We start from the raw sequence: 26,416 nt of genomic DNA, 5'->3' as shown, positions 1-26,416 counted from the left end.
CTAGAATAAGGAGCCCTCAGTAAAGATGTCTACATTCTTTGTTAGTAGGGTAGTACATTTTGTGTCCAGAAGAGGGCGGTATTCTACCACTTATGAGTGGCCTGAATTTGAGTGTGTTTTTCATGCTGGCTTGACATGTAGACTTAGATTGTATTATGATTATTCATTCAATTGCAATTGTTTTTCCTTTTGTTGTTTTACAGAAACCACACACACAAACAATTGTTACTTGCATGTCTAATAAAGTCCTGGAACCCAAAGGCTGTGGATAAGACTTCATTTCAAGTCTCCAGTACCTTCTGACAGAGGATAGGAATATCCAGCTGTAACTAGCCAGTCAATACACACGCACAACGTTCGCAACAGGTGGTGTCATATGCCCTGAGGAATTAAGATATAAACATGGAGAAATTAGCATGACTTTATCTGCCACTGATAAATGCTCACAGATGTGAACCTGTCAGAAAAATTGACTTTGGTGACATCATGTGAGGCACCGCCCAGTCAGAGATATTATTGAAATGAATGAGAAAACCAGAAGTTTTTTTTTGCAGCTGGAAATACAGGCCTACCTATTTTTGTGGACTTAGACAGTGAATACAAGGTCTGTTAGAAAAGTATCCGACCTTTTTATTTTTTGCAAAAACCTGATGGATTTGAATCACGTGTGCTTGCATCAGCCAACCTTGAACCTTCGTGCGCATGCGTGAACTTTTTCACGTCTGTCAATTGCGTCATTTGCTGGTAAGCAGCCTTTGTGTGAGGATGTGTCGTGCGCTCGGCGAATTTTCATTGCAAGGAAAAAGACGGAACGACTGGAGCAGCGCCGCATCAAATTTTGCCAGAAACTGGGCGACAGCCAGGTGGAAACCATTCTGATGATTCAGACGGCTTTCGGTGACTTTTCAGTCATGTGACTATCCGAGAAATTGTGGAAGAGGTGGGCATGTCACAGCATGTCCTGTGAGACTTCAACACGGAGGCGCTTTTGCTCCGCCCTTAGCAGCTTCATGCCGAAGCCTTCGGCACGAATTTCACCGCCACTCTTTTCATGGCCAAATCCGTTCCATCTTTTTCCTTGCAATGAAAATCCGCCGAGCGCACTATACATGTCCTCACCCAAAGGCTGTTTACAAGCAAATGACGCAATCGACAGGCGTGAAAAAATTCACGCATGCGCACGAAGGTTCAAGGTTGGCTGATGCAAGCACACGATTCAAATCCATCAGGTTTTTGCAAAAAATAAAAAGGTCCGATACTTTTCTAACAGACCTCGTATATCAAAATGGTGAACAGGTATGTTTTGGGAGGGTCCATCATAACCAGTCATGGTGTTTATTAGTTGTAGTTTTCCCATGAAGAAGATTTTTGAGGGAGAAGTGGAAGTGTTTTCCACATGCCTCCTGGAAAGAGTGGATTAATGCAGTGGGCACAGTGTGAGAAATGTGCTCCAAAACTACTTGGAGACAGAGTCGTGGAGAAAGAAGAATTTTATCCATGTTTAAAGGTAGACAGATGAAGACTTTGAGAAAGTGACTGCTTTTGCAATGTTAACATGAGAGACATGCCATGGATACCAGATCCGCCCCCAGCTGTTTAACGGTGTTACCTGCCTACCGGATCAATGACTGTGAATGGACAAATGACAGATGAAACACTGCACAAACACTACAATCAGCAATCTCATCTTTACTGGCTGTCATGTGTTCCTGTAATTTGGACTTTTTTTGTGTGTGGTGTGTGTGGGGGGGGGGGGGGGGGGGGGGGGGTGGAGATACTGACTTTCTAACCAGAGCAGGTGTGAATCTACATGTCTGTTCTGTGAGAACACACAAGTGAACTCAGGTGGATCCATCTCTCAAGGAACGTATTTATACTTTGTGCTTTCAATCTTACAACCCCTGGCAAAAATTAGGGAATCACCGGCCTCGAAGGATGTTCATTCAGTTGTTTAATTTTGTAGAAAAAAAAGCAGATCACAGACATGACACAAAACCAAAGTAATTTCAAATGGCAACTTTCTGGCTTTAAGAAACACTATAAGAAATCAGGAAAAAAAAATTGTGGCAGTCAGTAACGGTTACTTTTTAGACCAAGCAGAGGGGAAAAAAATATGGAATCACTCAATTCTGAGGAAAAAATTATGGAATCATGAAAAAACAAGAACGCTCCAACACATCACTAGTATTTTGTTACACCACCTCTGGCTTTTATAACAGCTTGCAGTCTCTGAGGCATGGACTTAATGAGTGACAAACAGTACTCTTCATCAATCTGGCTCCAACTTTCTCTGATTGCTGTTGCCAGATCAGCTTTGCAGGTTGGAGCCTTGTCATGGACCATTTTCTTCAACTTCCAAAGATTTTCAATTGGATTAAGATCCGGACTATTTGCAGGCCATGACATTGACCCTATGTGTCTTTTTGCAAGGAATGTTTTCACAGTTTTTGCTCTATGGCAAGATATCATCATCCTTTCAATTGATGGGATAAGAAAAGTGTCCAAAATATCAACATAAACTTGTGCATTTATTGATGATGTAATGACAGCCATCTCCCCAGTGCCTTTACCTGACATGCAGCCCCATATCATCAATGACTGTGGAAATTTACATGTTCTCTTCAGGCAGTCATCTTTATAAATCTCATTGGAACGGCACCAAACAAAAGTTCCAGCATCATCACCTTGCCCAATGCAGATTCGAGATTCATCACTGAATATGACTTTCATCCAGTCATCCACAATCCACGATTGCTTTTCCTTAGCCCATTGTAACGTTTTTTTTTCTGTGTAGGTGTTAATGATGGCTTTCGTTTAGCTTTAGTTTTGGGGATGAAAATTTACAGGGTGATTCCATAATTTATTCCTCAGAATTGAGTGAGTCCATATTTTTTCCCTCTGCTTGGTCTAAAAAGTAACCGTTACTGACTGCCACAATTTTTTTTCTTGATTTCTTATAGTGTTTCTTAAAGCCAGAAAGTTGCCATTTGAAATGACTTTAGTTTTGTGTCATGTCTGTGATCTGCTTTTTTTCTACAAAATTAAACAACTGAATGAACATCCTCCGAGGCCGGTGATTCCATAATTTTTGCCAGGGGTTGTATTTAGATGTATTTGATATGGGGGTTTGTTTCTGAAAACAAAAAGCAACCCGGACTGACATCATAAATCAGAGCATGAAACTAAGTGGTCGCAGATGCAGCAGAGTGACCTTGGACTCAGGAAAAGTCAGTCCACAAGGTTACGTAATGAATATGGATAAAAATGGCTATTGATCTGTCATGTATTGTTCTGAAGCACTCTGGCTGTTCAGCTCTGCAAGTGCCAACACAAGTTAAAGATTTGAAATAAATGATTTATAATCTGGTATGTCATTTTTTTTTTGGTGTGAGATATCCTATTTAAGTACCTAATTCTTAAAAGGTAAAACAGTCTTCTAGTTATTATTTAACCTTTGTGTCTTGGGTTTGGACTAAAAATGATTCAAAAAGGGGCTGTTTTCTAACCCCAAGTATCTTGCAGGCCAATGGCACAAACATGAATCGCCCTCTGTATGAACTCAGCTCAGGAATGTCAAAACAACACAAAGAACCATTATGTAGGCCTAAAACGTCCAAGTAAACATTGGAAATTACATTTAGCTACACGCAAGGCAACCTACATTTCAACCCCCTTAACTGTGGCATGCCGTGAATATTTTTAGGCACAAACAGCCTAGTGTTTGCATTCACAGAAATTATATTCATTATCCCATCTGCCCTGTTTGACTATCACAAATGGAGCAACTAACACATTGCTCTAGTCCACAGATGCACAGAACTAATGAGTCAAAGATCTGCCAAACCTGAATGTTCCTTTTAAACGGAGCCTCAGATTTAAAAGTGTTGTTATGATGCTTTAAATGGGTATTAAATTGGACACACCGCTATTCGATGTAGCCAGGTTTTACAGCTCTCGAACACTGGGACACTGATTTAAACTGGATAGAGGTTTCATTGACTGGTTTTGAAGACTTTGTTCAAAACAGGTAATCTGAAGAAACATCCTTGGGTTCTGAGAAATCTTGATTGGCATCTTTATTATCTGAACACACATATGCAGTCAGCCACTTTCATCACACTACGGAGGCACCTTCGGTCCCAAGTGGCAACCATCCAGACAGACAACCAGGAAAAACTGTCAGTATTAGATAGTAAACAGAACTGACAGATTAAGCATTAGTAGCATCCCTATGAATAATGGTTTAGCCACATTGTAGTTAGTCTGCTTGTAATCAATGCCCTCTACTGATAAGCCTAGATTAGCCACAGCACAGCTAATAGTGTTTCAATAGTAACCCAGTTGACCACACCATAGTTATTTGTATCAAAGTGCTGGGGAAACAATTTACCCTACAGACCAGGGACTGCTGTCAGGTATTGATTAAGTTTCCTCAGGAGGCTTTGACCCAGACGATAACATCCTAATAAGTATCAGTACAAGTATTGTACTTGTAGCCATCAGGTCTCCCAAAACTACTGCAGTGCAACTGCTCAGCCATAGACATAATATTAGAGACTGTCAAGGATGTTGGTACAACTAACTACAATATGACCAAAAGCTCCTGTCACCATGTTAGATTTATAAGATGAATGACATTTAGCTATAAAGACCCAAATTTGTTAAATATGTCGATTAGCAGCTTCTACACAAGGGTTTCTATTTAAAAAATAAAAACAAAACCTTCCAGACTTTTCTTTGTCTAGGACTTCTTCAGAATAATGTGCTCATAAAACTCCATTGTGTTTTTAATACTCAGCCCTCTAGTTTAACGGTTGTCCAATTGTCCGGGACAAATAAAAACATGGACAACAAAGAACCCCTATAACCTGAGCCAAAAGGTGACAAATTCAAATTTTCTTTCCTAAGTGGTCCAAATTATTTATTTTTTCATGTCGTTACACGTTTCAGAGCTTTCCCAGCTGATTCATGATCTATACGCTCCGCCTCCCATGGATCAGGACACAGGTGAACCACGGATTAGTTGCAACGTTTACATAAGTGTAATTTTTTGTGTCACCGTGACTTGTTTTTAAAGTGAATGTGTTTCTTTCAATGCATTCATGCTAATATCACAGTCAGTGAAGGGGGCAAGTTGTGCACACAGCCTATGAAAAAGCAGCACTAATAAATCCACTGTGTGCCCTGTTGACGAATAGGCCTAGAATAAAACTAATCAAATCCAATAAGAATCAGCCCAATAAAGACAGTTTTTGATAAGTCAGTTGATTCGCTTAAAAAAGTGCATATCCTTTCACTCAGGGGATCAACACACAGCGCTGTGTTTTTTAAAAGATGCATGAACACACTGTTTTACTTAAAGTAAGCAGTAAGTCTATTTAAAATGATCAACAACACATCTGTCTCACTGTTCGATAGCGTGGAGTCAATAAGAACAGCCAGCAAACCCTCCTTCTCTGCAGCTGCGCACACACACACACACACACACACACACACACACACACACACACACACACACACACACACACACACACACACACACACACACACACACACACCTTAGCTATGTGCAGGAGCGGACCCACAGGGGTGAGGGCTGGAAAGCCCCCCCCCACACCAAACTCCTTAAAGGTCCACTTTTATAGTCATTTTAAAGACATTTTGTACATAACAACAACAACCAGATTCTAATACTTTGAAAAATTATACTATAATATATAATATTATCATCATTGACTTCCTATTTGTAATATTTAAGAATAAAGTAATTCTGTCTAAAATCCAGGAGCTTCATACACATGCAGTGAGTCTCTTATTTTAAAAATGACTGTATAAATTACAGATACATCAAATTGGTCTTTTCACATCACTGGCCCTTGTTCAAATTGGTTGTGCCGCGGTGCCAAACCCGTCGGCATGGGACAAGTCAGAATAGCAATAAGACAAGTGGTTCGCTAATTGTCCTGGCGGACAAGTCCATGAATATGCTTAATGTTTAGGCCTACTTATGTAAACCAAAAATTCTGCAGTTTTATAAATCAAGCAGTTAATTGATTAGTTGTTGATCAGAATAACAAACTGTCATTGTGTGGCGTGACTAATCACTTAAAACACAAAAATAAAATTTAAAAATGGTCATTTTCTTTGTGACAATTTTGAAATGATTAATGGATTAATGAAGTATACCGGTCATGGCATTTAGATGCTATCTTGAACTTCAAGAAATGATGGCGTTTTTTTTTTTTTTACTTTCTTTGGATATTTCAAAAATATTCATCAGATTAATCATCTTGACAAAATCAGAGCTGCAAGATTTGATGAAAAAGTCATTGCAGTTATAGTGGGAAATACTATGATTTCTACATTTTAATGGTGGGGCGTATGCAGATCTCAGTGGAGCACAGTGCAGTAAGGTTTATTTATTAATTTACAGCTCACCCTTTCATGACTGTATAATCACAGACTGACATTCCAATTACCACTGTGATGAAATAAATTGTGCTGTGCTGCACTTCTAAAAATAATTACTAATGCCTCCCACTCATTTTCTTGTCCATATTATTTATTACAGGAATCCGTTATTTGTAGCACCTTTATTATGATATTTGTATTTTTTTTTTATTTAGGCTAAGGTGATTTTTCTGTTTATATATTTATTTAGTTTGAAGAGATGGGGTATTACTTTTCTTTGCAAGAACATAAATCCTTGTAATTAACTGGGAGGAATGGATTCAGAATGTTCACATCTAAAAAGATGCATCAATTCAGGATTCAGAGAACCGTCCTCTGTTCCACTTGCAGAGCTCCAAATGCTCTCTACTGACTCAGAAAGATAGAGTCCCCTCAGAATTAATAACTTCAAAGCAAATTGCCTCTAAATCAAATGACACCTCTTTCCAAACGTTGTAATACAGCCAATAAATTGCAATCGAACGAAACGTTTTTTTCCTCCCAAAATGAGACATCCTACGCTGACATGCAGCAGCCCAAGACTGTATGGCTGCAGACCTGCAGACGCCAGCAGGCCTGAGTTCAGCTCAGATCAATGGAGAGACTTTCATGCCATTAATGTCTGAAAGGAAATGCTTTCGAAAAAAAAAACCCACAGATTGTTTATTTCTATTTATGTCCAGAGATCAAGGATCCAGTGACCAATTTCATATTTACTTTAAGACTCAATAAAATGTTGTTGACATACAAATCTGTAAAGCCTACTTGTAGTACACAGAAAATTCACAGGAAGTATCGATAAGGAATCGGAACGATAAGCGGAATCGATAATGGTATCAATAGATAAAATCTACCCATCCCTACTGTTAAATGTACTGCATGTATATAATACTTTTCCATCTATATCAGAAGCTCCAAGTGCTTTGCAGTAGTGCCTCGCATTCACCCATTCTCACACACACTAATAACAGGTTGCTGCCATGCAAGCCACTCACTACACACTGGAAGCAACTTGGGGATTAAGGCCCTTGCCCAAGGGCTCTTAGTGATTTTCCAGCCATACGAGTGCTTGAACAGAGGATCCTCTGATCTCACGTCTGCCGCTTAACTACTAGAACATCACCTCCTCACCTTAAGATGTCATATAAAACAAATAATGAATGCACCCAACTATCATGATTTACTGATTTGGCACACAAGAGCATAATTGTGGGCAGCATGGTGGCTTAGTGGTTAGTACTGTTGCCTCACAGCAAGAAGGTCATGGGATCGATTCTTGTCTGTGGCCTTTCTGTGTGGAGTTTGCATGTTCTCCCCATGTTATATGGTTCGCTCCAGGTGCTCCAGCTTCCTCCCACATCCAAAGACGTGCAGGTGAGGTGGATTGGAAAATTGTCCCTAGGTGTGCATGCAGGTGTGAATGTGTTTGTTTGTCTATATGTGGCTTTGCAACAGACTGGTGCCCTGTCCAGGGTGTACCCTGGATGAGGGTATTCTGCTGAGATAGGCTCCAGCTGCCCACCCGACAATTAATTGGAGTAAGTGGTTTGAGACGAGTGAGCGAGAGTATAATAGCAGCCCGTTGAAGAACCATGAATTCAAAACCCATTTACTTGTGTTTGCGTGCTGATGTGACAGCTGAATGGTAACCGCAGTCGTAGACATCATCTGGAAATAATATGTACTGGTGGAGAGGAGACTTCACAAGTCTGGACCTAAAAACCAGTGGTGTCAAAGTGCTTCCAGAAACGGCTGAGTGACTAGGGTTGGGTACCGAAACACGGTGCCAATAGAGCACCGGTTCCGATGTAAATGGTAGTAACAAGACCGAATAAGAATGAAAATTTCGGTGCCTCATTTCGGTGCCTGACTTTTTTTTTTTCATGAGCCGAAAGGGGGCAACCGACCACAGTGTTCCGGCATCAACCTGCGTGACGTCAGCGCCGCATTAGCTGATGAGAACTGATAGCAAGAGGATCAATAAAAATGCCGAAGGCGAAACGCTCCAAAGTTTGGCTTCATTTCACACCCAAGGGCAACGACTGCGACGTGCCACAGATGTCATAAAACAATTGCATGTAAGGGAGGTAACACATCAAATTTGATGAAACATCTGGCCAGTCACGGAGTTTATTTGAAAGCTGAACAATGCACGGTGTTTGATAAACTGAGCGACGTTTCACGGCCCAGCACTTCGGCAGCAGGAGCTGCAGGGCAAATTGAAGAAAGTCCCACTCCCAGCCCTGCTAGTGTGGCGTTGCACATCACCGATGATGACGATGACAGCAGCCGTTCCTCTTCAGGTAAGTTTAGTTTAATGCCAACCGCAAATCTTGATTATTAAGTGTCTTAGGTTAGCATTAGCAAGTACTGTTGCATTTTAAAAGCGTGTGTCTAACGCCTGGCTATGTATAGTTCCACTTAGTGTCTGCTGACGTTATGCTTAACATGAACCTCATAACAAGTACTGTATGTATGCAAAATGTACGAGATTGAATGCGCATTTTGCACAAGATTGAATGCCCAATTTTGCAATTGCATAGGAACAACAAATAGGTAAGCTATAGCTAAAGACTGTAGGCCAGTTGTACGTGACCTGTCGATATACCTGTCTCGAGGCTACACTATTAAATATTTCTGCTCAATGTCTGCTTAAAGCAAAAGTCTGAATATATGCAAACAAAATGTTGAACTTTCAGTATATTTACATCAGTATCAATTTTCGTTTAATGAGTAACAGGTGTATATTATTAACTATTTTGATAGTAATGTTTTTATTTCTGGCTTTCAAGTAACCACAGTGACTCCTTTCACCCTGGCTAAGAAGAATGCACTACCCAAGGAGAAGTGGAGGAAATCCACAGGGCAGTCACCAAATTTGTGGTGATGGGGCTTCATCCATTTTCACAGTGGAATTACTATTTTAGGTGAAAATGTGGCAGATATTAAAAAGATATATATACACACACACACATATATATATATATATATATATATATATATATATATATATATATATATATAACACACACACACACACATACATATTTTTTTTTTTGAAGGGAGATGAGCATTGCCCTGAACCCTAAATATCAACCACCATCCAGGGATGACCTATCCAACACCTTAATACCTGCATGGTATTCTGTTGTGAAACAGAATGTCATCCAACAGCTTGCACACGTCAGCAAAACTGCAATTACTTGCAATGGATGGACCAGTGTGGCACAGGACCACTATCTGACAGTGACTGTTCACTACATTTACAAGGGCAGCATCCAGCACAAAGTTCTGAGCACTGAAGCAGTTTATGAGGCTCAGACAGGGCTAGTGGTGACAGAGGAAATCCACAAAATTCTTCAGGAGTTCAAGTTGACTGGAAAAGTCCTTGCTGCCACAGTAGACAATGCAAGCAACTTGGATGTTGCCCTGAAAAATTTTAAATTTTTAAAAGTTGGATGCTTTGCCCACACACTCAACCTGGCAGCACAGAAGGTGTATGGTATCCAAGCTGTGACCAGGTGGTGTGCAAAGATCCGTGCAGTGGTGGTGTGGTTGAAGCACTCCACCATAAGCAAAACTGTTTTGAGAGAAGCAACAACTCCTCAGTAAATAGCATTAATATAATCATGATACATTTAAATATAAGAAGTCGTTTATTGTAATTCAAATGTCTGTGTTTTAGATTTGCCAGAGCATAATGTTATCCTTGATGTGAGGACTTGCTGGAATTCTCTGTACATCATGGTTGAGCGGTTTGTGGAGCAGTTCCCTGCAATCCAGGCAGCTTGCCTCGATCAAAGGCTGAGGAAGCCAATGGAGAGGGACAGGTGAGGTGATAGACAGGAGGGTCCCTTGTAATAATGTCAGTTTAACTTTTGTAATTATTTTCATTCATTTTTTTATTATTGTTTATATTCCATAGACTAGAGCGGCTCACTGACAGTGATTTTGAGAAGGCAGAGGAATTCATGAAATGCATGAAAGTCCTGTACACCTCAACCCTCTGCGTGTCAAGTGCCAAGTCCCCCACATGCAGCCAAATCATCCCAATCCTCACAAAGCTGGAGGCACGATATTTATCCACAGATGATGACAGTATGTTTGTGGCTGCTATAAAAGAGAAGGTCTGGGGAGATCTCGAAAAAAGATACCAGGTACTATCTATTTGCAGCCAATCTCTATGTTCACAAAGAGAGAAGCCAAACTACACAATTTTTACTACTGGACACTAAATCATGTTTTCATTACAGGATAAAGAAATTCAGAACATCCTTCTGGAGGCCACATTGATGGACCCTCGCTTTAAAGGCAAGCTGGGAGTTGGTGTTACAGAAGCTTGGGATAGGCTTGAGAAAGCAACGACTGACAATGTCACGGCAACTCAGGTATTTTACAGCATATTTGTCAGAGACAGTGGGCTAATTGCTCATCTTTTTCATATGCTCTATGTCTATGTTACAGTTTCTTTAACTAAGTATTTCTGTTTTGTGTGTAATCGGTTTGTGTCTGCAGCTTCCACTAGAGGACCATCATCAGAGTGAGGCAGAAGTAGGTGGTGATGGTGATGATGAGGTGGAGGTGGAGCAAGAGGACACACATGTAAGTGCAGTCATATACTATTTATCTTGTCTACAATGATGATGAATAGTTGTTTTTTGTGTTATACTAAACTTGTTTTTTTTTACAGCAAAGAGGAGCTCACAGGATGTCAGCCTTGGAGCAGTTATTTGCGGATGAAGACCGGGAACTTCTCCACACAACTATGAGCACAAGCAGTGCCCTCTCTATCACGGAGCAGGTCAAGAAAGAGATTGAGCTCTACAAAGGCATGCCAGCAATTACATCTGGACAAGACCCTGTGGCTTGGTGGTGGGGTAAGAGGGATACCCTCCCTAATTTGTCTGCCTTGTCAGAGGTGTATTTGTGCGTGCAGGCCTCCGCAACCCCTCTGAGAGGGTTTTCTCCTGTGCTGGACATGCAATTAGCCAGGAAAGATGCCATATATTGCCAGAAAAGGCCAATATGCTGATATTCCTGCAGAAGAACTGCAATTGAAGAATTGAAGTTATTTATATGTGCAATAACTGTTTTATAATATTTTGTTCCATATTTGTGTTATATTTATATTAAAGTGATTGTTCGGGTTATTGTTATATTTGATATTATGGACATTTTATTTTATATTTAGCATTATCATATGTTTTATTTATATTGTTTAAAGATTTACAACAACTTAATATTATGTTTCAATTTTATTTAGGAATAAAAGGGTATTGTTTTTTTGACAAAGTGTGTGCAGTTCATTTTTTTTAAAGTACCGGTTCGAGAACCGTTTAAGCACCGGTATCGTTTAAAAAATACCGAGTAGGCATCGGTATCGGCTAAAACCCAACCGATACCCAACCCTATGAGTGACTGGTGAAGGTTTGCATTTACAATACTTAGTCAAGCTACAACATAAAACATAAAAAATTAAATGCATTAACGGTGCAGTCAGCCTGTGCAGCGCGCTACGTGTACGTACAGACAGACAGACTGACTAACAAACAGCGGTTGCTGCTGTCTGTCGTAAACAACTCAGAACAATGGGCAGGGTCGGGTTTACTTTATCCTTTTAAAAACACAACCATTAACTCGACTGTCGCTTCTAAATGCACTAAACACGCATGTCAAACCACGAACAGACGTCAAAAGTATCAATGTCTCTTCAAACGCGCAGCGGCTCTTTTCCAAAAACCAAGTCAGTCAGTCAGTCCAGCGGCTAACGCTAGCTGGCAACTGCCAGCCACACTCGGCCGGGGATTTACCGACTCAGCCGCCTTTCACCAACACAACCAAGCCTAACAGCTAACAATTACTAAACCGATTTACATGCCTTCGGGTCGCCTACAAGAAAAGCATAAATTAAGTAAATAAACGAAGCTGTTTACCTGTTACATTCACTGCACTCCACAGGGCGCCGCCATCTTGAACACCTCACAGCCCATCCCACCGCTGTGGCTCTCCGCGGCGGGACGCAAACTAATCCCCAAAGTTAGAGCCAAATTGCAACATTATACAACTTATTCGTCCAAGTTACATCTCAGAATGCTTTTGAGCTTCATGTGTAAGAAGACCATAGCAGAACGTGTCTGTCACTCTCACAATTATTTGCTTTAATGACAGGTTAGTTTGTTTTTCCCAGCTGTCTGACGGCGGAAGGATGAAATGTGCAAGGCGGTTTCGCGTGACCTAGTTGTAAATGCGCATGCGCATTGTTTTTTGTTTTTTAAAGAAGCCTAGGATGCAGTGCCGCGCAATACCTGCAGGGGGCACCAACCCTATGGTCTAAAACGCACACGTTCACCTCTCTGACACTGAAATCCTGATTCAATCACTTCGAAACAGATTCACTCGCTTTATCTGAATTTGGAAGCACAGCTGTTTAGCTCTCCTAAAGTGGCCGCAAAGCGAAGTATTCATAGGGACACTTTACTTTTAGTGGGCAGCACAGGCGGATTAATAGATGGGTTTAACCAGGCTGAAGAGCAGGGCCCCCAAATCACACTGGGCCATAATCTTTTTTTATTATTATTATTTTAAAAATGATTGTGGCTTATGAAATTGTTCACTCATGAAAGTTTGCTTCAAAATCCATGCAGAGGTTGATTTTTAGAATTCATAATTCATTTATTGTTGTTGTTTTTGTTTATATTTATCTATATTTGTGGTTTGTGTCTCCCTCTTGTCTGATTACGCTGCTGTAACAAGCGAATTTCCTTGACATAGGGGCCATGGCCCCAATGGCCCCTATGTAAATCCAGCACAGCGCCCCCCCCCCCCCCCCCCCCCCCACACACACACACAAACAAAAATAAGTAAATAAAACCAGACTGATTATATACTGGATAAACTCTGTGCAACGTCACCCGGGCTTTTTCTGAAGAGACCCAGAACAGCCATTTTAGAGCTCAAAAATTGCTGCTCTGGGTGTTGCTATGTTGGCAGTGCTCCTCCACGTCTGACGTGGGTAAAGAGGTGAAGTGAGGGCAACACCCTGTGTGCCATGAACACACCCCTATGTCAGAGTTAAAGGATTAACAGCAAACAACCTAACCTTGGTTTGGATGTTTTATTAAAGTATATTGGGGGGGCAATGTTGCTCATGACAGCTGGTTTCTGTGCAGGTGTTAAAAAATTATGACCAGCTTATTTCCTCAGTGATCATGGGTTAACTCGGGGGTGGGCAATCATGTAGCAAGAAAGGCCAAGACACGGCAGGTTTTCTTTACTACCAATCACTTCAGCAGGTGATTTCAATAATGATCAGGTGTTTATGTTCAGGGGAGAAGCTCAAAGCATTGGCGCCAGAAAGTTATGTTGGATCCAAAAGTATCCAAAAAGGCTAGGACCAAAAGTTATATTGGATCAGTTCCCACTGACCAATAGCGTTAGAGCTTACTGCCAACAGCTAGCCAATCAGAGCGCGGCATACAAAGGTCAGGAACCTGCTGACAGATGCTGGATGAAGAAATGACAGCAAACATGACAACAACAGCAAAAAAATCATCTGCCAGCGAGGTTTGCTGACTTCACAGAGAAGGAACTGGTGAAAATATTGAACTCCAAGGATGCCAGAAACACTGAGAAGGTAGACAAGCACGCTACTGACGCTGTAGAAGCATTCATATGCTGTTCACAACAATATAAATTGATCTAATTTACTTGACTCTGTTGTTTGCTTAATTTGGGAGGGGTGGAGAAGATAACAATTGATGGATGGCACTCATCCAACATAGAGAAATATTGGATGAAGAAAAGTTATATTGGACGAGGCGTATATATATATATAAATGGCCATATAATAAACAAATTATTAACCTCGCTTGCTTGGTCTGTATCAGACCTCTGTGTTTTTCGCGTGGACCTCACTCATGCTCAGTCCCCACTTACACCCCAGTCTGATATTTTCCCTTACAGACCTCACACACAGTTAATAATCCTTTATTATTTTGCTCTATAAAGCTGAACATTTTAACATTGGTTTCTATGGGAATCTGCTTTTTTTTGGAGCCAGCATAAAGTAGCCATTCAGGGAACTGTAACATTTTTCCCCTCTTAATTTTTGATGGGTGGAGGTTAGCATGTGCAAATAATGAGCACATAAGTACAAGCACGCACCTACAAACTACCACTAGCCACCCTGGTTTCGGAGATGGACTGCTAATATATAGACTCAAGTTCAAGTCCAGGTGTGTTTGATGCTACCTGTCTGTGTGAAACAAGCGGTTATCGAAGGAAACTCACATGAGGAGGATGACTTACACTGGACATGTGGCACATCTCTCAGTGTGTGATGCAGCATGCCTCAGTGCTGTGAACCCCAGCGGCTGGAGAAGGCCAAGACGATGCTCACCTTTCACCTGGGTGCAGCAGATTGATGGTTTCATTTGAGAGGTGGGGTGGACAGGTTCTCTGCCTGGGTGGTTGCTGTCCATGACCCGAGTTGAGCCCATGGTGTGGTGGATGTGGTGATGCACCAGTGCATGATCCAAGACCTGATTTGCAATGATATGTTGCCAAAAAATAGTGTCAAATTAATTTAACTTGACTGTGCTTATATTGTATGTGTGACTTGAGATGTTTTTAGCAGGAAATATAGAATAGAATATATGTAGTTTAAGATGCATGATTGCATATGTATGACAAATTTGTCCCTCCAGTATCAATTATATACAGTGAATATGAAAGTATTCACAATGCTTCACTTTTTCCAAAACTGTTATGTTGCAGCCTTCAAAATAGAGTAATTTTTCCCTCTCCAAATTCTACACAACGCCGCAAAATGACAACATGAAAAATGTTTTTTAAAATTTTTACAAAAAAAACTCTAAGAAATCATATGTACATAAGATTTCACACCCTTTGCTCAATACTTTGTTGATGCACCTTTGGCAGCAATTACAGCCTCCTGTGTTCTTGAATATGATGCCACAAGCTTGGTGCACCTATCTTTGGACAGTTTTGTCCATTGTCCATTCCTAACATAAAATAAGGAAAAAGTGAAGCTGTATGAATACTTTCTGGATGCAGAGTACTCTCAGCCCCAGCAAGAAAAAACAAACTCTTATAAGGCGCCACTGTCAGAGTGCAATCTCCAGCTATCCACAAGATGTCGCTCTCCTCTCATATTGCAAAACGGATTTTTTTTTAATACATGTTAATTTAACCTTTATTTAAACAACTTAGTCCCACTGAGATCGAGATCTCTTTTGCAAGGGAGACCTGGGCTATTATAAAGTTTCCAATTCACATAACCTGCATGTCAATTAAAATAATAATTGAAAAACAAATATTGGGTTGTTTCCATATAATATATATAATATATATATATATATAGATATAATATATATATATATATTATATATATATATATATATGAGCAGTCTTATCGTTTTCTGTAAGTGTGAAGAAATCTGCCTTGACGGAATATTGTCTCAATAAATAGAGAAGGTTAGAGTCAACAAAGTTAATCTCTCAGACTGGTTTGGTGTGTGTATCTTTGGAGGGAGTCAAGTTTCAGAACGTATTTTGGGCTTTTAGATCTTGCAACACACAAAGTTACTTCCAATAAATCCTGTAAATCAAATATTGTGATGTGAGAATAATTAATACATTTTTTTGAATTCTGACTTCTGGAAAAAATAGACAGGGAGGAAAATTAAACATTATTATTATTAAAGTGTTGGGCTGAAAAGGTCTGACTTGAATCGTGTTCTAAAGCTGTTTTTGTGTAGCTGTTCCAGGGACAGTCAAGGACCCGTGTGTTTTTTTAAGCAAATTTCCAGCTGCAGTTTGGCCTTTTCATTGGCTGAAACCACAGTCAGATTCTGTTGCGAAATTATCTGATTGAAAATCAGGGAGGAGAGAAAAAACAAAGAGCAACAAGTGCTGATGCGTTTTTCGCTGCTTTGCTTTTCGGACTTCGAGGAAAGATTTTTCTTTTTGTTTTTTGTTTTTTTTGTTTTTTGTTTTTTTGTTTTTTTTAATCACACGGAATTTATAGTAATTAACCAACGGCAAAATTCTAAATTAACGGTAAGTAATCATTACCTTTCTCATAAAATCTCAATTCACATCGACAGAAATATCCTAAATTTGATTACTTTTTAAAAACATATGTTTTGCTATTTTGAAGTAATTAGTTTGCACGAAACTTGGATTAAATCAAATAAAAATGATAAAATAGTTAAAGCATAATAACGAGTCACTTTTGATGAGTTTTCTCAAAATGTAACGCTGCGCAGTAATTTCTTCTGCGTCCCCACATCTGTTTTAAAGGATGTCATGTCTAATATTATTATTATTATGATTTCTTTGTTATAGAGTTTTGCTATGCCGCGGTCATTTCTGGTGAAAAACAAAAGGTGCACGTCCTATAATGTGCACAGATCATATGACGAGCCGAAGGCCTCTGTTTGTGCAGGTGAGACCACACAGATGTTCCATAATATGAGTCGTTCCATGTGCACTTTTTACTGAAATTCTTGTCTTGATGAAGGCGGTCCAGCAGCTCAACCCTCCACCAAAGCACAGCAGTTCTGATATTTTGCAGAACGTGGTCATAATGTCGTGTCTGCAGTCTAATACAGTAATCATATTAATATATTATTATATATTATGTTTTTCCGCTGCAGTACATATGGATCTTTCACAGACTCACTTTTTGTGATATTCATGTGATATTTGTAATTGACGAGGTTCATCAAGATCAGTGCATCAATTTTTGCGAAACAGACCGAAAAGATAAAAAAAAAAAAAAATGAATAAAATAAATAACTAAATAAATAAATAAAATAAAACAAAGCAAAAACAAGTCCCCAGTCTTACAGAATCCACAGGGTCCTGATCAGTGTGAAATAAATAAATAAATAAATTAATTAATTAATGAGTTTGCACAAGAAAGTAATGTTCAGAATCACATCTGAACATAATTTTAAAAAATGTTTTTAATCTATATAAAATGAATCATTCTGAAACGTTTTGTGGAGACTGACCGAAAATCTCTTAAGAAATTGATTGAAATGCCAAAAACCCCATCTTATGATGAAAGGAATTTAAAGAAACAATCCATATTTTTCCTCCTGATCCTGTTCAGCACTAAAATTTAATGGATTCTTCCATTAAAAATGAAGTCCAAAGTTTGTACAAATTGTCTAAAAAGTTGTTGAGAAAGTGATCTAAATGTCAAAAAGAAGACGAAAATGAGCTAATAGCCCCAAAGAAAGTAAAGAAACAATCCAGACCTATGGAATTATTTCAATTTAATTTTTCCTTAGCATTTTTTTAATTTGTAGAGCTTGAATTCAAATATTTTTAGAAAAAAACCTGTTGATTTTTTTCCCCAAATGTCACCAACATTTAATGCACTCTATCTCCTAATAAGATCAGTCATTCCATCATGTTTTGTGGAAATCAACAGGAAAAAAATTTATAAAATTGATCAAAATGTCAAATAAATTAATTTTCCTCTACATATGCTTAGTTTTAGTCATCTTACTTACAGAGACATAAACACACACCTGACTGCAGTAAAGCCATGTACAATTGTTACATTTAAAATATTAATTAAAAAGCAAGTTGTGTTTTCCAAAGGAAACTGCAGGTTTTTGTTTTCATGATTATGAATATTGTACACAGTGTGCTGCGTTTTGCCGACATCAGCTACATTCTGTTTGGTGTGAATTTGCAGAAGCCCCATTAGAAGCTCAGAGGACAGACCACTCAGACAAGCCTCATTCAGCGGAGAAGATTTTACAGTCAGACCGCTGCTCACTTAAAAAGGAGGAGTCTGATCAAGAATACCCCTTACTTGTGCAGCCAGAGTTAAACAGACCACCTGTGGCTCCCGCACAGCTGTACTACCTCACTGGTGAGCTCCCTGTGTGCACATCATCATGTGCAACCTGCAACCACGGAGGTGTAAATGATGCTTTTTTGCGTGACTGTCTCTTCATGTCATCACTCTCAGAACCTCGAGAATTCCCATCATACTGCAAATCCCCATACTCTTGGGAATCAGTGTCATCTGCTTACGAACTCCGCCAGCTGACCTTCAGTCCCACGGTACTGCAGCACGCCAACAATCTGTACAGCAATCACATCAGCCGTAGTCCGCCACCCCAGCAGCCTCTGGACTGTAGCACACACTACTCCCCAACAACGAACACCTACCACTGCATCACCTGTGACAAGGTAGACCTTTAACCCCACACTGAACCCATGCATCCCGCAGCTTTAATTGACTATACTTTAATTACGCATTATGTTGAAACATCTCTCTTATTTTAGAAATTTCAAGGCAATGTAAAAATGTTAAGATATCTCAACATTTTATTCCGTGCACACGTATCCCCAGACAAATTATACAGTTTTGTGCTCTTGCTTCCAAAACAGAGGTTTCCCAGTGCTAGACCGCCCGTGCTCATTCTCCATGTAATGAGGAGTTGCTTCAGGAAAGGCATCAGGTGTAAAACCTGCACCAAATCAACATGCTGATCCATATACTGGATCTGTTGTGGCAACCCTGAGTGAAAAGGCAGAAGCCAAACGAACTTTCTTACATGTACTGTTACGATGGCAATGATTAAACTCAGCCTGATTTCTGCATCTCAGGCTCAAAACTTTAAGTCAAGTCCTACATATATGCACATAGACTTGTATTGGTTGCCTAAGTGTCCCTCGTGTTGTGAAGTAACTCAAGCTAAACTCACAACCTCTACATAGCCAGCTGCCACATCAAAACCATTTATTTATGACAAACTGTGGAGAGTTTTATTTTGGGTAGCTAAAGCTCCTACTTGTGCATCCTTTTGTAATATTCTGTTGTGGCTACAAGTGGGAGCAGATGACTGTAGTTTTGACTCTATCATAGGAAAATATGTGATAAAAACAGAACTAAGCATCCTGAGGATGCAGTAATAGGATACAGATAAAACTTTCTGAACACCTTACTTAAGTATTATGTTTGTTGATTTGAGTGCTTAATTTTCCCTCCACTGATGGACTGACATTGTTGTAGGTGTTCTCAACGTCCCATGGCCTGGAGGTTCACGTCAGGAGGTCGCACAGCGGAACACGACCTTTTCACTGCAACATCTGCAGAAAAACCTTTGGGCATGCCGTTAGCCTGGAACATCACATGAACGTCCACTCTCAGGTACAACACCTTCTCTAGGTCCCATTCAGTACAAAATATTTGCACTTAAAAACATGCATTCCATGTTTTCTTATAACTGTGAGTTTTTCATTTGTTGTCATTTGAAACTCAAAACTTGAAATGTTAGATATGCAGATATGCTCTGGAGAGAAGGGGAATGAAAATCAATACAAATAAGATGGGGAATGTGCTTAAATGAGAGGGATGGAGATGGACTAATGCAGCTGTAAATCCACATTCAAATAGAAATTATTCATATCAAGAGGAACTGAGAAAATAATAAAGTCACACACGGTGTGTGTAGTCCAGTACAAGTCCGGTATGTGACGGCTCCAGCTTCTTATAATATGCGGCACAAAACGTCTTCTTTGCTGGATCACATGTTTCAAACTTTCCAGATAGGTCAAAATGACTTGCAACGCCACTTTTACCACATACACAGGAAAAAAAAAAAAACTGCACTGAAGTCACTCACCTACGTACTGCAGTATTCAGTGATTCATGATAGGACATTTCATGGGCCACGACATACTGGGTTGCCTGGCTTTTCTGGCCCCTAGGCAACCAATTTGAGACCATATGTATAAATAAATATAAACTTCCTATCCCAAAATTGATGTTTGCATTCTTCTCATTGCCCAGGAAAAAAGTTTTGAGTGCAAAATGTGTGGGAAATCATTCAAGCGCTCATCCACTCTCTCCACGCACCTGCTCATCCACTCGGACACGAGGCCATACCCCTGTCAGTACTGTGGCAAGAGGTTCCACCAGAAATCTGACATGAAGAAGCACACATACATTCACACGGGTAAGTCACACTATGTCGATTACTTCACAGATTTTAGCTTTTGTGCTCAACCTCATTTTGAAATATTTCACATAGCAAAGCTGCCCCTGTCACCTCTCTCACTTCAGCTCTGCTTTTCAGTCAGCAACAATCTCTGCCATGAGATTGGTTGTCAGTCCCGAAACAAAGAAATTGTATAATGATTTTTATCCGAGGCCATCTAATATGGCCATCGGATATTGCAAAGGCTTTGCGTCTATTTGTTTGTCCGTCTGTCTGTGCTTTGTCTGTGCTCAGCATAAGTCCAGTCCTGTTACTACAGAGTCTTCAAATTCACAGGGAACATTCTTGGGACACAGGCTTTGGACAAGTTCAAAGATGGCTAACCTTGACCTATTTAAAGAGCTATTTTAAGAGGTTAACTGGAGACATTCGTCATGAAATGCCCTGCACGCAGTACTATTTTCCATGTAAAGTGCAGTAATATGTACATGTGTGGGGTAGGTATTTGGTTGAACCCTCATGTGTTTGATGTAAACTGGGATACACAGTGGAAAAACTGGAAATTGACATTATATTTATTTAGAGGATGTGGCCCACAGTGACTATAAAAAGTCGGTAGCCTTCGAACAAATGCAACTATTGGTAATTTTTAAAAGTAGGTTAAGGTCACTGGACTTCAAACCTATGCGAAGTACTCCTCCAAGGCATGTACCCACCAAATATGAAGTTTCTGCGAGCAATAGGTGCCGAGGTACGTTGCGGCAAACAAATTGTGGCCGGGCAGACGGAAGGACGGTCAACCCGGATGCTATATGCCCCACCTCGTGGCACAAATGCCACGAGGTGGGGCATAAAAAGTCACATTCTACTTTAATTTGGTCAGTTATGTTTTTGAATGGCGGGTGTGACAGCCAGAGTAGAGCTGCACCGTGATGTAAGTGGCCGTCTCCAAAAGTACTTCGTTTTGTGTGTTTATATACATGTTTTGCATATATTATGTAGACTCAAAGGGGTGACCTTCAGCTTGTGCAATGCTACCGACACAATTTACAAAACAATTTACAAAACAAATATGCAGGAAATTTTGCCGGTGCACAGGACAGGAGGGTTACAGAAACAGGCACCACACCCATCTCTGGATGGAGCCGAACCTCAAACAGAGAGAAAAAACAGAATCAGGCATCAGAAAGACAAAAAATACAGTATAATTAGTCAGCATTAAGTAACAAGAAAAAGAGAAGAAATACTAAGGTGATCGCCAGCCACTAGCCCTAAACTTCACTAAAAGACCCAGAATTTAGATAAAGTTAAGGCTCCGGCCCACTCCATTTCCTACACTAAAAAAAAAAAAATAACTTACTGAGTGAACATAAAAAAATTATGTAAAGTATTTCCACTCAAGCAAAATGCTTTAACCTAGCCAGACACAAGTTTGCTGAGTGACCCAAGTGCAAGTGTGTTGGGTCAACATGATGAATTTGCATTCCTGTTAACTGATTACCATGGTTCAGGCCAGTTAGATTTGAAAAGATAAATGTAGACCTAAATGTAATTTTTTTGGGGGTCAACATGATGAATTTGCATTACTGTTACTCAGTTACCATGATTTAGGCCAACTAGATTTGTAAGGGTAAATGTAACCAAAAAAAAGTAAGTCCCTGCAGCTGTTCCCTTGTTTGCACTCTGGGTCACCACAAGAAATGCAAGGTGGATCTGCATGGTGAACTGGCACAGGTTTTACACCAGATGCCATCCCTGACGCAACTGCACATTACACGGAGAAATGTGGTATGGGTGGGGTTTGAACCGTGAACCTTTTGTACTGAAATCAAGTGCACAAACTACTTGGCCACACACACCTGCCCTGTAAGTGCTTACAGCTACTTTTAAAATAGTACTGTTACATCTCAACTTAACTTTGCTGTGTTGGATCAGCATAATTTATGCAGATCCACCTTGGATTTGCTGTGGCGACCCCAAGCGCAAACAAGAGAGCAGCCAAAGGGACTTACTGGGTTTTTTTTTTTTTTTGTTTCATTTACCTTTGCAAAACTATTTGGCCTGACTCATGGTAAATAAGTAACAGTAACACAAATTCATCACGTTGACCCAACAAATGTACATTTAGGTCACTCAGCAAAATTGTTTCTTGCTACAGTAACACATTTTACTTGGGTGGAAATACTTTGCATAATTTTATTATGTTCACTGAGCAAGTTAGATTTTAAGTTGTTGCATGTTATGTTAAAATTACATGATTTGAATCTGTTCACCCATAAAACCTGATTCTATATCGTAGAAGCTACATGTTAGACTTTTGTTCATGTAACATAAAAACCACAACACCCATGTTGGTTTTTTGAGTGTAATAAAATGGATTTAAAAGAGTAGAAAGCACAGTTCCATACTATGCCAGTATGCTAGCCATACAAAAGGGAAACTAAGTGAAAGTCTCCACAGAATCTGACTGTTTTATTGATGCAGGGAGATCATTCCACAGAACAGGGGCATGATAAGAGAAAGCTCTGTGACCCGCAGACTTTTAATTCACCCTAGGGACACAAAGCAATTCTGCACCCTGAGAACGCAGAGCCTGGGCCGGTACGTAGGGTTTAATTAGGTCAGCTAAGTAGGGAGGTGCCAGTCCGTGAACAGTTTTATAGACTAGTAACAGAACCTTAAAATCTGATCTCACTGGGACAGGAAGCCAATGAAGCAACGCCAAAATGGGTGTAATGCGGTCGAACTTTGTGCTTCCTGTCAAAAGTCTGGCAGCAGCATTTTGAACCAATTGGAGACCCCTCATGCTGGACTGCCATAAACCAGAAAACAGAACATTGCAGTAATCCAATCTAGAAGAGACAATCGCATGGATCAGGGTCTCAGCATCAGCCATAGACAGGATGGGATGAATCTTTGTTATATTTCACAGGTGGATGAAAGCAGTCCTCATAATATCTCTAATGTGGAGGTCAAAGGACAACGTAGGATAAAAAATTACCCCAAGGTTCTTCACTTTGTCAGTGTGATGTAAGTCACACGAGTCTAGGCTAAGCATTAGCTGGTCAAATTGATGCAGATGTCTCACTCGACCAAGAACCATCATTTCAGTCTTATCAGAGTTTAACAGTAGGAAGTTGCTAGACATCCAGCTTCTCACTGATGCAAGGCAATTTTCTAAGGATTTTATGTGGATGAGATTACCAGTCCTGAGCCTTAGTCAGGCCCCGAGCTGGCAGTTTCAGACCCTTTCCTTAACACGTGCTCCTCTTCAGAGGTGTCAAGTAACGAAGTACAAATACTTCGTTACTGTACTTAAGTACATTTTTTAGGTATCTATACTTTACTCCTTTACTTATTTTTCTGCCTACTTCTGACTTCTACTCATTACATTTTCACACAAGTATCTGTACTTTCTATTCCTTACATTTTTAAACAAACAGCCTCGTTACTCTTGCCTTCAGTTTAATGTTTATATATATATTTAACGTCATGTGCGCCTGTAATCAACTTTTCTGCAGCACGGCTTTGCTTTGAACCGTGAACCAATCCAAGCAGTGGTTCGCAGATTGAAGCAATGCTTCGACCTATTGCTTCGTTTATTCTTTCTTTCTTTCGCTTAATTTCCCCCGCTAAAACCCTAAAGAGCATACTTCTGTGAGTATTATTTATCTTTTCTATGTTAAACCGACCTGTTATGTTCTTCTGAAACAGTTGATAGATGTATTTTATAACTTAAAAACGGGAGCGACGCTAACGCGTTAGCATTTCTATGGCATTTTCAATGTTAAAAGTTAGCATTAAGCAGCTCTCATCACGTTCGGGTGCATTTGTTTTCAAATTGTAATATTTCTTAAATTTATTTTTGTTTATATATTAATAATCCAATGATTATTATATACAATTTTAGAGAAACAGGCAAAAAGAACCTGAATAGAAACACAACAGAAAATATAAAAGCAACTAACAATGAACATACATATATAAATACATACATATATAAATAAATGTTTCCTGTGAACACCTCGTGACTATTACACCTCCACTTCATCCCTGTCTTATTTAATGACAATTTGTTTCAGTCAAACCATATTTTCAATGTGTTAATTTCTTCAGTGATTTCCTCCAGAACTATCTGCCAAACTAGAAAACAGCTGCATTGTAAGAGCAGAATACTACTGGAATGAATTTGAATAAGGAAAGTTGTTTTTTTTTTTGTTTTGTTTTTCTTCACTAAATGGATGCTGCACTCACTGCAGTTTATTGTCTGGAATAGTCCCAGATTGCATTTCAGAGCTTCTAGAATTGAAACATTTTCGTGCAGGTGGTGTTGGGGGGTAATTTTGGGTCTTGGGCCACATGTAGAACGAATCAGTTTTTAAATTAAGCTTTCAATTCATATAGTGGCATCTACTTTTTTTTTTTTTTTTTTAAAGGTTACTTTATACTTTTATACTTTAAGTAGGTTTTGGAGCACATACTTTTTCACTTTTACTTGAGTAAAGAAGTCAAGTTGATACTTCAACTTTTACCAGAGTGTTTTTAAACTGCAGTATCTATACCTCTACTTACGTAACAAATGTGTGTACTTTTGACACCACTGCTCCTCTTGCTGTAGTCACTTGCTTTGCAGGTGCAATATTGTTTCCAGGGAAAATGAACTGCTGGTAAATCAGAAAAAGAAACAAATGTTCTGTCAATTTGCATATCTGGTTTTCCTGCTTTGCACAGAGCTCTATAAAGGAACGCCACTGCTCCTAATCATTGCCAAATCTGAACAATGGCTTTAGTCTGTTAATGAAAACTGTGATAGAGCCACTCTGCAGTGCACTTTTGACAGGCACCTTTTCAGGCTTTTCTAGGGACCAAAACTGATCGTGTGCTTTTTTGTATGTGTGTGTACGTGTGTTTGATTTTTGTAGGTGAAAAGCCCCACAAATGCCAAGTGTGCGGCAAAGCATTCAGTCAAAGCTCGAACTTGATCACCCACAGCAGGAAACACACGGGATTCAAACCCTTCGGTTGTGACATTTGTTCTAAGGGTTTCCAACGTAAGGTGGATCTCCGGAGGCACCACGAGAGTCAGCACGGGATGAAGTGAACAGAAGACCGGATAACTCAGGGGGAGGATGGAATCTTATACGAACGTAGCAGGAGCCAGCATTTTGCAATGTCTTTCTCACAAAAAATAAAAGAAAATTGATATTTATAGAGACGTAAATCATATATTTAAAGTGTACATATTTATATACATTCTGCAAAATGTATGTACTTTTTACAGTTTCATGTGGTTTGGGTTTCATATTAAACATTCCTACAGTTCCACAATTTTATGTGCAAATTTTCCAGATATAAGCAAAATTTGGGCCTGTGGCGACTCATTTTGATCCTCTGTGACATATGTAACAGACGACCACATCTGGATTCCTGCTTACTCTGAGCGAAGGGGCTGCACTCAGTGTCACACGCCCACATGACCTCTGAGAGAAAGATGGAAATATCGCCGTTCTTGACATGCAATAGCTCCATTTGTTTTAAAGCAACAGGCTGGGCAACTAGATAAAGATGGCGGTGCGACATGGCGGCCTCAGTTAGGTGGCTGGCTCCCATGTTGGTATGAAGGACTCATTCTAAGCTTTTGAAAACACATCGAGTCATTATTGCAGATAATTACTAATGAACAGATGGTTATGAATGCTAGTGTCCACTTCTGCTGAAGAAAACCCATAAATCCTCCAAACTGTAGTGTTAAAGACAGAAGCTTTTGTCAAACATGGGCGCAATTTGGTGGGGGATAGGGGGGACATATCCCCCCCACCTTTTCAACCGGGGGGGCAGAATATGGCATGTCCCCCCCACCTTCTGACATATGTGTGTGTACTTGAAACATGCTATGCCAGTCTTATGTGCAAACCATGTCAGAATAGTATCTTTGTTTCTGCAAGTTTGTATTTTTAGCAGCATTGACTTGTTTA

General features: G+C 39.8%; 2 protein-coding genes across 3 annotated transcripts in view; one reads left to right on the top strand and one right to left on the bottom strand.

Moving 5' to 3' along the window:
* tsc1b (TSC complex subunit 1b) overlaps nucleotides 1–12,486 on the bottom strand; it is a 139,061-nt gene extending 126,575 nt beyond the window's left edge. Inside the window, exon 1 of one of the 2 annotated variants that reach the window (XM_034192887.1) lies at nucleotides 12,384–12,486. The gene's annotated coding sequence lies outside the window, so the exon portion shown is untranslated. The remainder of the gene's footprint in view (nucleotides 1–12,383) is intronic. The other variant, XM_034192888.1, reaches the window with a different exon arrangement.
* A 3,767-nt stretch (nucleotides 12,487–16,253) lies between these two features.
* On the top strand, nucleotides 16,254–25,763 carry gfi1b (growth factor independent 1B transcription repressor). Its single transcript, XM_034192892.1, has 7 exons — nucleotides 16,254–16,530; nucleotides 16,819–16,918; nucleotides 18,185–18,364; nucleotides 18,464–18,687; nucleotides 19,514–19,651; nucleotides 20,294–20,459; nucleotides 25,364–25,763. Exons 1-7 carry the CDS (start codon nucleotides 16,387–16,389, stop codon nucleotides 25,540–25,542), a joined length of 1,131 nt encoding a protein of 376 aa, XP_034048783.1. The 5' UTR covers nucleotides 16,254–16,386; the 3' UTR covers nucleotides 25,543–25,763.
* The last annotated feature ends 653 nt before the right edge of the window (nucleotides 25,764–26,416 follow it).

The sequence above is a fragment of the Thalassophryne amazonica genome, chromosome 17, assembly GCF_902500255.1.
Source record: "Thalassophryne amazonica chromosome 17, fThaAma1.1, whole genome shotgun sequence".
Taxonomy (NCBI): domain Eukaryota; kingdom Metazoa; phylum Chordata; class Actinopteri; order Batrachoidiformes; family Batrachoididae; genus Thalassophryne; species Thalassophryne amazonica.
Note: the sequence above shows the minus strand (reverse complement) of the source record. Positions and strands in the feature narration are given on the sequence as shown.